Here is a 13,448-nt window from a genome sequence, read left to right on the forward strand (position 1 = left end):
ATCAGTTATGCTTGTTTTGAGCGGCATCTTCAGATGTAGTAGAAAGCTTGTGAGTTGACGATGTATATGATTGTCAAATGTAGTATCTCGTTTAAGCACGTTTCTTTACGATAATGCATCGAAGAGCGGTGATCTTCGTTCTATAAAACGTATGGGGTGAAATAAGAATGGAAATGTGGCCTTTTGTGCTCTCTTATTGGTTGGGGCTGAATGTAATTTTATGGCAGAGCACGGTAGTTTATTTGCCACTTATCTGTCTCTCTGAGTCTGTCCGGTCTGTCTGCCTGTTCGTCTGTCATCTTCACCCTTCCACCGGCCGCCCGTCCATCCGTCTGTTCCTCTCCCTGTCTGCCGACTGACCTTCCGTCTGCCCTAGTCTCTGTGTGTGTCTGTCTGTGTGCGTCCTCGGTGGTCCGTTACGTCCGTCGTCTGTTTCCAGCGGAACACGATGATGTGACTGTACTGTTCTGTAAGTACCGCCGAGTCATCCCCAGCGCTGTCCCCGTAGGTCCGATTCGGGACACCTCGGTCCCTCCCCACTCCCAAACCCCATTCCATCAGCACAGGACCAGACATACACGTGTGGAACAGCTTACAGCAGCGCTCCGTCTCTCACCGTCCTTTTTAGTTCCCATGGGCACGGCGACAGTGCGCATGCGTCAATCTCAGTTTTCATGTCGAAAATCAGCTGCATTTTTATTCAGTAGTCGCTTGATTTTGCATGACAAGACATTCCTTCGAAGATCTTTTAGAGTATTTTGTTGAGAAGATCCGCATGTAAGTTGTTCTTAGGGTTTCGACGTTAAAATGAGTGTGTCTTTAGGCCTCTATTCGTGATTTTTCTTTCTTCATACACAAGTTTATCTTTATTTACCGGCTTTTACCCGATAGTCAGCTTAATAAAATAGGTGTGCGCAGTTGCAGTGCCACGTCGTTCTGACTCAAATATTTGTTTTCCTGATTCCGTAGGTCGACACAAGTAGTAAGCATGCATGAAATGTTTGAGAACATAGTTAAGCCGCCTTTATGCAGGAAGGTGGAAAAGTAATAATGGTGGATAAAACAAGCCATTCACTCACAACGGAAAAAAGCCATTCTGCGCATAATTGTCACCGCCTGGAAACGATTGAGCTATAAAAAACACGAAATATTCAGTGAGGAGTTCATGCCTCAGCATGTGCTCGAGGTGCTCACTGGGAGCCTTTGACCAGTATCTGCTAAAGAGCTGCAGCTGATTGCATGTTACAAGGAGCCACGATTTGCTTTATTGGCACCTTCCCATTGCGCCGAGTTCCACCATCCGTGCGGCCCTCCCTGCCTGCCCCTCTCCTTGCACCCCTCTCCACACCAGCCCCCTCACCGCTCGCCCGTCCCCTAGATGACAAGGGCCAGAAGAAGTCGCAGAAGGTGCTGGTCGAGCTGGAGAACATTGACGACGAGTGTGACGAGCACGGCATCGTCTTCGTCAAGATCGACAACACGGAGGAGGCGATCGAATACGGCATCGAGCAGCTGCCGACACTGGTCTACTTCGAGAACGAGATCCCCAGCATCTATGACGGTGAGCGCTGAGCGCTAAGCGGTGACAACAGCTGCTGCCGAGTGTTGTCGACGATTTAGTAACATGAATCAGGAAAATTGAGTTGTGTCAATTGCTTAGGTAACGAAAATCGCCAGAAGAAGGGAGCATTTTGTATTTGCTTTTATCTGTTTTCTTTATCGTCTTTGTGCCGGGAGTAACAGTTTAGTCGAAATATGCAAGCACGCCCGTCCATGGTACCGTAAACACTCCCAGATGGTAAACAACTGGGGCGATGGCCATCCATCAGAGGGGAAGACCTCTGGTGTCTGTTTTGTTTTTCTCGTGTGTGTTCCGGTGATCGACACTGCCTGACAGCTGGCACTAGTCTGCTCTTCTGACATTGATGACCTGACTTGCTCACCATAGTGACCAAATGTCCTGATAGATCCGCTATTATAACTCGATAAGTCTACCCCGGCGAATCCTGAGACCCGGTGACCTGACGGATTCCACCCCTGGACCTGACGAAACTGATGATGCACAGGTGACCTGATGAACGAGGAGGAGGTGCTGGCCTGGCTAGTGCGCCAGGTCTCCTCGGACGAGATCGAGGACGTGACGGACGAGATGCTGGACAAGATCATCGAGAGGAACCCCTACGTGGCGGCCGTATTCTGTGAGTACCCGCCGCCCGCTCTGCGTATACTGGTCTTGGAGGTGGGATGGAAACTGGGTGCCTAGTCTCCATTCTTTTAGCCGCTCTGTCGTTTGAGTCAAGCCACGTCTTGTCATGGTGACTGAATGCGCGCGTATATCTACCGGTGTGGTGTCAGGTGTCTCCTTTCCCCCACTCTAGTCACGCATAGTGAGCAGAAACGATGTGTGTTTCGTCATCCTTAGTAGACGACAACAGAACGATTGACTGATTTTTACACAGCATCATGACTCATTTTCTTTCACGTTTGAGGTAGCAGAGAACATTTGGTTTTAGGTAGCTGCATGAAAACCTATTTAAGGTTAATGTGTACGTGAATGCAGTTTAACCAGCTACCGTTAGCCTGCTAGTTCTTTGATGTCCACACTGTTCGTCATATACTCTAGAACCCTTGATTGCCAATTTGATCACTCGTAAATGGGTATCGTGGCACCTTAGCGCGTCATAATTAACAAATATGAATGCATATGATACGTATGTTTGTTTCTTAGTTTCAATATAAATGCACGAACGACGATCATTAATCAAGCGCCAGGGAAAATATTGTCTACAAGTATGCATCATTGATGTTACTATATCTTGGATGCATGCCACATCTCATAAAATAACACTACACTACACGTACACTGAAATGTGTTATTCTGCTAATGGTCCGGCGTCTAACCTTATTATCTGGCCTTCTGATTTTCAGGGGGTAAGTTAGTTTGTTCGTGAGTACTAGCTTTTGAGATTGCCCTCTCTTATCAAAAGAAGTATAATAGAGTTGTATGCATGGTTGTGTGAACTTGTTCCCCGCTTTTCTGTTAAAAAAGAAACCTCAAAAGCGGCATTTTCTGTTAACATATTGGTTATTTAGATATCGGGACCATTGCTGAGTGCAATATTTGTTTCGTAGCTAGATTTCATCTTCCGTTTGCGTTCTTTATGATTTATAAAAATAAGTTGAAATAAATCTTTGAATACCTGAAGGCAGTTACTTTTGTTTCCCTTTCCTCTCACTTATTTCCTTTCTTACCTTCCTTATCTTATTTCATGACCGATATTTTAATGTGTACTTTATAATTTTGTCAGGATCGAATGGAAGTGCTTTGTTGTGATTTTGTTTCCGATCTGCGACCATCTCAGTTATGCGGGTTATCCATGAAGCACGAGTGATATCGCTCCCTGTTTGCAGTGGTGGAACCCCCATTCTTATACCCAGTTCTTTTTTTTTAATAAATAAACTGCATTTCTCTATTCATCTGTGATCGTAGTTGTTGTGTACTGCTTTGGTCATATTTATGAGACAATAGTGTTTTGATATCTTCTTTTGAAACGCAGGGCAGTAGATAAAAAGAAAGTTATGTGTAAAAAGAAAAAAAAACATTTTGAGAATATCACCTCTTTCTTGTGACCCCGAACGTCTCAAATTACCAGCGGAATAAGATAGAGTGCTGATTAGTCGCCGCTGTTCTTCAGACGACAAGGATGACAAGCAGGACCTGAACACGCTGGTCGAGCTGGAAAACATCGACGACGAGTGCGACAAGCACGGCATCGTCTTCGTCAAGATCGACAACGACGAGGAAGCCAAGGAGTACGGCATCGAGGAGCTACCGACGCTGGTCTACTTCGAGAACCAGATCCCCAGCATCTATGAAGGTCAGTGATGTGCAGTATGAGCATATGTCCGGTAAATGAAACACAACTGCAGCTCGTATCCGCTCTACATATGCATGATTTTTCTTTTTTTCTATTAAGTGCTTGATTTCCGCAGCATTCTTCATTGCTTTGAATGAACAGCCTCTTTCCGACAAATGAATACCTCGCTTATCTCGTTTTGATGACATGTCGAGCTGTCTGTTGCCGTCTGACCGATACTGGCCGCGCCCTCAGGTGATCTGAACGACGAGAACCAGGTGCTGGAGTGGCTGGTGGAGCAGAAGGAGTCTTCCACCATCGAGGAGGTCACTGATGAGATCCTGGACGACCTCGTCAAGGATCACGGCTACGTCGCCGTCTACTACAGTGAGTCGGCGACACGGCTGGCACGGGTGGGCGTGCGTGCTAACAAACATGGCTCATGTCCTGTCAATCACTTGCAAACATTCACATATCTTATATCCAGATCACGGACAACTCTAATTGGCAGTGAAAATTGTGTTCACCTTAACACTGAAGATTTAGACTAGAATAAGTCACGCTGAAGTAAAAGAATAATTGTGCAAATTATAAGTATATAAGTGCCGTTATAGGTTCAGTTATTTTTCCATTTTTTTTTTTTATTTGTACCTCAAATACGGTGCCTGGTTTATTTGAAATTCAGCGTGGTGGTCATGACGTATTCTGGTCACTTTCTGTATAAAGTAGCTAAAAAAGGTCGAATGATAGCATTATAAATGTGAACATGCCACTCCACTAGTTAGTCGAAGCCTATCCTTAACATTTGACTTTTTACATGGTTCTAACATTTGATTGTTAAATGTTTTTTTACCGACTCATCTGTGAATATCAAGGCACTGGTGCACATTTTTGTATTACGCTCGCACATTTGTATAATGCAATACATTGTCGGTAATACAAATACAAATGCGGTGTTTAAGAACTTCGAATAACGCCATATTTTTACTTGATTTTCAGTCGGTAGGTTTTCGTGGAGGTCGTGAGTACGCGAGTGTTACAGTGTTCCCCGTATGAGCCGCTTCAAATGAGTTATTTCAGTTGGCATGCGCACCACTTTCTCAGTTAAAGCTCTGCCCGATCACTATTTGCGTAAAGAAACGATTATGTTCGTAAAAATTAAACGGTTGTTTTTCGTTGCTTTCATTCTACCCCACGGTCATTAGGTTGTTTTATTTTAATCGATTGCCATATGGTTTGTGATATGATCTATTTCATTTATTAAATGATTTGTTACAGGTATGCTTCCGTCTATTCCTACTCTTGAGCTGAACCTTTATTTGCTTTATACATAAGTGAATGACTATCGGCATTGTATGATTGTGCATAAATTGCTTGCTAAAAGTGTTTGGCTCTTAGCATAGACCCTCGACCCACACCCACGTCATTCTATCTTCTCTCTCTCTCTCTCTCTCTCTCTTTCTCTCTCTCTCTCTCTCTCTCTCTCTCTCTCTCTCTCTCTCTCCCTCTCTCTCTCTCTCTCCCCTCTCTCCCTCTCTCCCTCTCTCCCTCTCTCCCTCTCCCTCCCCCTCCCCCTCCCTCTCCCTCCCTCTCCCTCTCCCTCTCCCTCTCCCTCTCCCTCTCCCTCTCCCTCTCCCTCTCCCTCTCCCTCTCCCTCTCCCTCTCCCTCTCCCTCTCCCTCTCCCTCTCCCTCTCCCTCTCCCTCTCTCTCTCTCTCTCTCTCTCTCTCTCTCTCTCTCTCTCCTTTTCCACCTCTATCCCCTCCCTCACTCCCTCCATCCCTCTTTGACGGTACCACTACCATCACTCGCCCCCTCTCCCGCTCCCTCCCACCGCTCTCAGGCGGTCCATGCAAGAAGGGCGACCAGTGCAGCCGGCTGCTGGACGAGTTAGAGAACATTGACGACGAGACGGACGAGCACGGCATCATCTTCGTCACCACCGAGGACACCGGCTTCGCCAAGAGCTCGGCGGGCATCAAAAAGTTCCCCGCACTCGTCTTGTACAAGAATGGTCACCCTCTGGCCTATCCGGGTAAGTGGATTGTTTGCAGATAGTGCAAAGGTTTGATTACGTGCGAATATCCGGATATTGCTGTCAGCTTGAATTCAATGAACAAGTGTTACATTTTTTTATTATAAGGTTACTCGTTCAAGCACCAGCAGCACTTGAGACACGACGTTACGACGCAAAATGCAAATCCACCACCACATCTATCTAACCGTGTGTACACGCCTGGGTGGTATTTTCTGCAGGTAAGATCGCAGACGAGGAGGCCGTGCTGAAGTGGCTGACGGACGACAAGACTCTGGAGCTGCCCGACCAGATCGAGGAGGTCAACGGACGCATGCTCAAGAAGTTCATCGACGATGACAGTGACGACGTTGTCGCCTTCTTCTGTGAGTCAGATGGGAAGATAATGTCCTGTGATCTGGCATCGATTACTTGCTTCAGTGACTTACGGCTTCTTACGTTATGTGGGTAGTCTGTTTATGTGACATGGTGAATCTTTTGGCCAAGTTATTCGCACTAAATATGCTCACTTCATGATACATTATACGACGCCTCCAAAAGCCAAAACAATTTCAAGCCTGCTAACTTTTACCGCTCCCTTTCCCTCCGCAGACAAGAAGAAGGACAAGAACGCGGATGCGATCCTGGCGGAGCTGGAGCACATTGACGACGACACGGAGAGGGCCGGTATCACGTTCGTCAAGTGCTCCGACTCGCTGGCCGCCAAGCAGTACCAGGTCACCCGGCCGGCCATCGTCTTCTTCCACAATGACAAGCCGGTCGTCTACAAAGGTACGCAAACATGCATGGGTCGGGTTTTGTGAATGAAGAATCCGCTATCGGGAGGATTTCATGTTTTTTGTGGTGCTCATTTAAAATTTTGTATTCAGTAGCGTAACATTTCCGTTCATTCTTATTCCTTGATGCTATTTTGAATGCCTCATTAGATATCATTGCTGTGACCTTTGTCTGGATATTATAACTAGCCATTTCGGCGAAATTTCATTGTTCACGCTTTTATGGTGTCTATAGGCGATCTGAAGGACGAGGACAAGCTGCTCGAGTGGCTGATGGAGATGAAGGACACGGTCGCCGATGACGTCATCGAGGAGGTCAAGGGCGCCCAGCTGCAGAAGATGGTCGACGAGCTCGACTACCTGGTCGTCTTCTTCTGTACGAAAACCCAGACACTTTCACTTGTTTATAATTTGTGCGACATTCGAATTATCTAGTCGAAAGATTGTAGGTCATTCATGTAATAAAATTGTATGTTGCGCATTAGCGTGTCGTCCTAACGCCGCGACTGTCGGGCAGATGACGAGAAGTGTAAGAACTGTGACGCCATCCTGGCCGAGCTGGAGAACATTGACGACGAGGCTGACGACGCCGGCATCCACTTCGTCAAGACCATGGACACGGCGTTCGCCAAGAGCCTGGGCATCCACACGTTCCCCACGGTGGTCTACTTTGAGGACTCGGTCCCGATCGTCTACAACGGTGAGGGAGGCCGGTCTGATGACCCGGCCCGGGGTCGGGTGGGGGTCAGAGGGCAAGCTGTAGTCGGTAGGGGAGGGGCTAGGATAGCGTATTGTATGGGGTTTGGAAATGGAGACCGACCGGTACCGGAGATGGGATACCGGAGTATTATGTAGTCAGTGATTGGTTTGTTAGGATGGTATAATGTGCATGGCATTGAGCTGATGGCAAGTTAGCTGTTAAATGGGGAGGGTTTCGTTGCTGGGTTCTGCCATCTAAGAATCTATCATTGCGTTCTTATTCTTAAGTCAGGCCAGATTTTGACTGTCACTTATTGCTTTGATATTCCACTTGATAGGCATACGGGTGTTTGTTATGTGCCTGCTAGTTCCATCTAAAAGTAGGCAGGGATAGTTTTAGGATAGGCTTCACGGCTCTATGCTTCATCAATGCTGTTGCGCATAGCAGCAGCCAGCAACATGCTCGTTTCTGACGCAAACCACACGACACAACGCCTTGTTGGTCTGTGTCATTTACCATGTGTGTGCCTTTGTGACGTCTTTAGTATCCGACCACCGGTAACTGATGATGTTTTAGTCGCAACTTTCTGTTTTTTGTCTAGCTAGTTTACCGTTTATTTTTTAGACACACTGTAACCCAGCGTGTTTTCGTTCCTGACCCCTGAGCGAACTCTGTTTTCGCACGCCCATCTCTGACCCAATGCCATCCCGAACATTCTAGGTGATCTAAAGAAAGAAGAAGCCGTGCTACAGTGGGTTTTGACCCAAAAAAGTAAGCACCTCTCTTCACTCTTTCTCCGCTATTCGACTCGCTATCCGGCGCGTAAAACTGCGAAAATTCGGCGCGAACCAGAGAACATTAACGTCGAGATAAATTGTGGGAAAGCACTGCCGATGCTCACTCTGGCCCGCTGGTGGCTCAATCCTCGGTTGTAACTCGCCTCGGGCTGTGTCGTTTTCGGCATTTGGCTGCTTCACTAGGCCTCAAGGACTCGCTAGAGTCCTGTGGTGGCACGAGCTGCTCGTCTCAGTCTCGCCGTTGGTGTGGCCGCGCCTGGCCCGGCGCCGGAGACCGCTGACCGGGCGGTGTGTGTGCCTGCAGGCGACTCCGACACCACAGCCACAGCGCCCTTCTCGAAGGAGCAGTGTTTCTCGATGAAGGTGGACGGCGGCAACGCTTACCAATGCTGCCCGCCGCCGGACAGACGGCAAGGCAAGCAGGGGTCAGGCCGACCGAACAGTGTTAGTGCTCCGCCGACTCCGGGCCGCGTGCATGCCTTCTGTGCCGTGGTCTGCTGGACTCTGCTGCGCCGCCTCTGAGCGCCGCCGCCGCCGCCGCCGCCGCCGCCGCCCTCGTGCGTACATGGTGTGCAGTGTCGTCTGGCGGCCGGCCGCGCCGCACCGGGCTGGCTCAGCGCCAGCGCGCGCGCACGGCGGCGGCGGCGGCCGGCGTCCCCCAGTCAGCCCGCCGCTCACTCCGCTCACCCTCGCTCTCTGTCGTTGTGCTCTATCTTCTCTTGGAACTCACACACTCACTTATCTTCTTCGTTCTGTCTATTACTCTCGTCCCTGCTATTTTTTCCCGTGCACTTTTGTCTCGCTTTGGCCTGTTGTGGGTGTAGGTGTGTGCCTCGAGCGCAGTGAGGAGCCAGGGCGCGGCAGTGCTTTCCTGCATGCGGTCAGACGAGGTCTTTCTGTTCTATCTCTCGTTGTGGCGTGATGGTCGCCTTGCGAACGAGGGCGGCCACCTTTTGGATTGGTCTTTGGAAGCGCAGACGGGTCGCCGCTGGTCTGAGCGACCAGCGTCTGGTTCAAGGCAAACTAATTGGCGCGCTCGACTCTCGGTGCGCACTTTTGGTCCAGTTGGTGGCTGGGATATTTTTGGACCGGATGCGCAGATTTTCTAGGCAAATTTTCGAGACCTGGCCAGTATAGGCTGGGTGCTCTAGCTGCAGTCTTTGAGGATGGCCTAACACCTTGTCCGCGTCTCTTCTCATCGTTGTCCGTCGTATTCGTTTGTTCTAACCTGCTGCGATACTCATTTGTTTCAATAGCCAGTGAGTCCCGTTACCTCAGCTGATATTCGTTTGCGTGACGTGTTCTATTTCCTTGGTATCCCCTGCAGAATATATCCTGTCGAGGTCTAGTCACTCTAGATGGCTAAATATGAATCCTTTTCCTCCCAAGACCAGGTGGATGCAGTGCTCCTTCTTAATTCTATTTCAGGTTTGAACGCAGTATTTTATTCTGCAAATTTATTATCATAGCACGTTTTACCCCAGCCCTTTCCCACATTGTTACCCTTCTTTATTTCATGCCCTCTCTTGCTGTGACTTTTCTTTCTTTTTACCCTTGTACACATTAAAGCGAGGATCATTGTAAAAGAATTACTTGAAACATAGCAGCAATTTACCCTAATGTAAGAAAATAATGAGTATATCATTCTGCTGCTTTAAATAAGTGTCATTTAAAAACAACTTTTGCCATTTAGACTATTGTGTTTCGAGCGAACATCTGCTGTTGTGGTGACTATATAAAGCAGCTTTCGAGGCCATGGATCCGACTATGTCTGCGCGGCTCGCCTGTGTCTGCCCGAGTCGCACGACACCGTTGTGCGACTTCCCTACGGCTATCAGTGGGAGCTGACGCGCGCCGCCGACTCCCGTGGGAGGGCCCAGCTGGTCACGTGCCGCCCTGCACGTGCCCCTCCCCCCCCCCCCCCCCCCCCCGACACCCCTGATAAGTCCCCCCGCTGCTCCGGTAGGCGAACTCACGGACGAAAATTCGGTCCTAGACTGGGCCATCAAAGTGAAAGATGACGACTCCATTGAAGAGATTGATCGCCCTACCCTCTTGTCCCTGATCGACAGCGAGGACTATTTAGCCGTCTATTTTTGTGAGTTGACCACCTCACTTGACTTGAAGTATATGTTGAGTGTGAACCTTGTCAGCTCTTCAATTGCAAGCTAAAATGATTATTGTTGTTACAATCTTAAACTAAAGTTAAGTTATTGTATCTTCTCAGAACTCTATTTGGGATGCTCTTTTATTTCATTATTTGCAGTGTTCATGGAGCAAAATACAGTAGAACTGATGTTGTATTCTCACTTAATTGCAGACGTAGATAACTCTGAGAGTTCCAGTGTGCTCAAATACATGGAAATGATTGATGACGAGGCAGCCGAGTACGGAATCCGGTTCGTGAAAATCAACGACAAACTGATGGCCAAGAAGTACGGCTTCCGCGACCCGCCCGGCCTGGCCTACTTCAGGAAGGGAAAGCACATCAAGTTTGACGGTAGGTGCTGCTGCCTGCAGACGCTCGGCGCTCACATGACACTGACGCCAGTGTATGGGCATCTGCTTCCGTGTGGCTGCGTGGGATCGGGCATGTGCAGCCTTATCGCCTATCATTATCATTTGTTGACGTTATTTCATAATATCCGTTTTTCAACACATTTCGTGAGAATTCAACAAACGGAGCCTTTGTCTGACTTCATTCAGTTACAGTGGCATTGAATTTAGTGTTTAATTTAGTGACATCATATTGGTAAAAGCAACGCGACGTTGAGCTGTACGTACGTTTCACATTCCCTGTTGCATAGTTAGGTACTGATAAAATTGTCGCACAGTTCTCGCGTCAAGAGGTGAAATTGGCAACGAAGTATTCTACATAACTTCTTGCCAGGAATAAATTGTGCGCTTGTCCGCGAAACATAGGCTCTCACCGTTATGTGGTACGTTCTCTTCTTAAACGTTGTACAACTGGGTTTTGTAAACCACACTCGTACCCCGCCACACTTTGCAGGTGATCTTTACGACGAGGAGGAAATTCTCGACTGGCTAACGAACCCCGATAATATGGAGCTCACCGACGCGATCGAGAAGATCAACCGCAAAATGTTCGCCCGCCTGGTGGAGCGAACCGACCACTATTTCGCCGTGTTCTTCTGTAAGGCCCGAGGGCAGGGATGGACTGTGCGCAGCCGCAACTCAAAGTTACTCCTATATTTTGCCTAATGGTGTTTTTTATAGCCTATCAGGATTCCTGCTCAACGTATGTTGATATGTGATATCAGTCCATCTTCATTTTCTATATTATAACGGAGTAGTAAAATCGGAATTAAATTGAATGGTAAACGAACCATTATAATAGTTTCGCACTGCAAAATTAGATAATGAAGTGAAACAGCCAAAGCTGTCGTGCGTTTCTCCTGCTGAAGTATCCTGTGTAATTCGCTGTGCTGCGTCAGTGCCCCTCCCGTACTTGACGATTACGCATCCGGTCATTGTTTCACCCGTCAGACACCGAGAAGAATTGTAAGCAGTGTGAGAAGGTACTGCAGGAGCTGGAGCACATTGACGACGAGGCGGGCGCGGCCGGCATCGACTTCGTCAAGATCGACGACATGGAGCTGGCGCGGCAATACGGCGTGTTCGCGCTGCCTGCCGTGGTGCTCTTCCGCGGCGACGAGGCTGACCCAGTCATCTACGCCGGTAAATATAGTGCCCAGCTTCGATTGCTCGGCTAAGTTATCTTTGGGCTTCACTGAATCATGGTTAAGTTATCCGTGCTTCTTAGAAAAAGAGACATACCTCATTACTTAACGGTAAGATGACATTAATTATCAGTGTTGATACGATTTTAACGAAAACGGATGGATGTTTTAAACTGAAACAGTCGTGGCTTAGCTTGCGATCGGTCGCTATCTGATCACTGATCTCTCCCGTCTCTTGCCGCATCTACAGGTGACCTGAAGAACGAGGAGCGGATCCTGGAGTGGCTGCTGGTCGAGAAGAACCCCGGCTCGGAGGTGATCGAAGAGCTCTCCGGCCAGGAGCTGCAGAAACAGATCGACATCTCAGACGCCATCGCCGTCTACTTTTGTGAGTTGCTGGGACTAGCGAGCAGAGAGGGTTGATTTAGAGCGCCATCACATTTTTTCAGGCGGCAGGACTAACGAAATGTGTGCATCGAAGTTTGATCATTCTTAGAACTGTAAATGGTAATTGTAATTGTAAATAGTAATTGTAAATGGCTTACATCGTAAAATAAAACAACGGAACATCACGAAACAGATCCACCCACTAATCCTCGATTTTGCTCTTCCTCGATTATCTACCACTTTCAACACTCAGGTGGGACAGAACAGGGCAAAGTACTTACATGCTTGTATATGCATATGTATATATGTGAATGGTACTGATTTTGTGTCGCCTTTGTGTGTCGGTCATTCATGCTCGCAACTCCATGTTTCCCCGCGCGACACTAGCTGCCTGCTAGTACGTTTGACTGTGGGTGTTCAAGCTTTCAGTCCATTGTCTAGCTTACAGTGCATGCGCCTTTTAGGGAACGCTTCAGTCTGCGACGGCTGTGACATGCAGCAGCTGGACAAATATCTAGCGGCTCTGTACAAATCCCCCGCTCCTGCCAAACTCGACCGTAAGGCGGCGCCGGCCGCCGGGCCAGATGACGACCAAAACGATGACGATGATGAGGAAACTCCGGACTGTGAGCCGGTAGACGATGATGAAGAGCCAGCTGAAGCGGCCGCTGAAGAGGCTGACGGTAGATGAGCACGCCTCACCCGAGTCTGACCCAGCCTCAGTTGCACCTGATGCCACCCACTCAGTTGACTTTGCGTTGCCTTTCCTGGGCGGTACCGCGTGAATTGCAGTGTAATCCTGCGCGTGGTTCGATTCGGTTGACCTGTCGTTATTTCAGGTATTTCAGGTGTTTGCCTGGCGTAGCTGCTTATTCGCCCCTCATCCCTGTATGCTACGAAGTTTTTTTTTTTTTCTCGCCATACCAATACTCTCTTTTCTGCTCTATTTTCAGTCCATTTTACATTCTCATTTGCATATTTTTCGCTGATTATTTTTGCTACCGATATACACACCTCTTGCAACACCCACTTTATTTTGTGAATTGCTTTACATCTCCGTACTTCTTCAGAAATGATTTGAGCTCATGCACTTTCTTTTGGTATATTTTTCTGTAAATTGTTGAAGACTTCAGTACACTGATACACACAACCATTATATTTCATTTTACAATCGATCGATCTCTATCAAAAAGTGT

General features: G+C 48.1%; 1 protein-coding gene across 24 annotated transcripts in view; it reads left to right on the top strand.

The window, feature by feature from the left end:
• Positions 1 to 13,448, top strand: part of LOC122381465 — a 44,143-nt gene that overhangs the window by 21,245 nt on the left and 9,450 nt on the right. For 6 of the 24 annotated variants that reach the window (XM_043365671.1, XM_043365672.1, XM_043365662.1 and 3 more), the window contains 20 exons: positions 440 to 469; positions 1,379 to 1,561; positions 2,067 to 2,198; positions 2,929 to 2,931; positions 3,696 to 3,878; positions 4,113 to 4,244; positions 4,857 to 4,859; positions 5,700 to 5,891; positions 6,113 to 6,256; positions 6,483 to 6,662; positions 6,903 to 7,043; positions 7,185 to 7,367; positions 8,088 to 8,138; positions 8,469 to 8,579; positions 10,131 to 10,262; positions 10,485 to 10,664; positions 11,175 to 11,318; positions 11,672 to 11,863; positions 12,116 to 12,253; positions 12,717 to 12,935. In XM_043365671.1, coding sequence (XP_043221606.1) covers positions 440 to 469; positions 1,379 to 1,561; positions 2,067 to 2,198; positions 2,929 to 2,931; positions 3,696 to 3,878; positions 4,113 to 4,244; positions 4,857 to 4,859; positions 5,700 to 5,891; positions 6,113 to 6,256; positions 6,483 to 6,662; positions 6,903 to 7,043; positions 7,185 to 7,367; positions 8,088 to 8,138; positions 8,469 to 8,579; positions 10,131 to 10,262; positions 10,485 to 10,664; positions 11,175 to 11,318; positions 11,672 to 11,863; positions 12,116 to 12,253; positions 12,717 to 12,935 — 2,673 coding nt within the window. The remainder of the gene's footprint in view (positions 1 to 439; positions 470 to 1,378; positions 1,562 to 2,066; positions 2,199 to 2,928; positions 2,932 to 3,695; positions 3,879 to 4,112; positions 4,245 to 4,856; positions 4,860 to 5,699; positions 5,892 to 6,112; positions 6,257 to 6,482; positions 6,663 to 6,902; positions 7,044 to 7,184; positions 7,368 to 8,087; positions 8,139 to 8,468; positions 8,580 to 10,130; positions 10,263 to 10,484; positions 10,665 to 11,174; positions 11,319 to 11,671; positions 11,864 to 12,115; positions 12,254 to 12,716; positions 12,936 to 13,448) is intronic. The other 18 variants (XM_043365677.1, XM_043365679.1, XM_043365678.1 and 15 more) reach the window with 13 other exon arrangements.

This window comes from Amphibalanus amphitrite, unplaced genomic scaffold, assembly GCF_019059575.1.
Source record: "Amphibalanus amphitrite isolate SeventyFive unplaced genomic scaffold, NRLGWU_Aamphi_draft 000120F_arrow, whole genome shotgun sequence".
Classification (NCBI taxonomy): domain Eukaryota; kingdom Metazoa; phylum Arthropoda; class Thecostraca; order Balanomorpha; family Balanidae; genus Amphibalanus; species Amphibalanus amphitrite.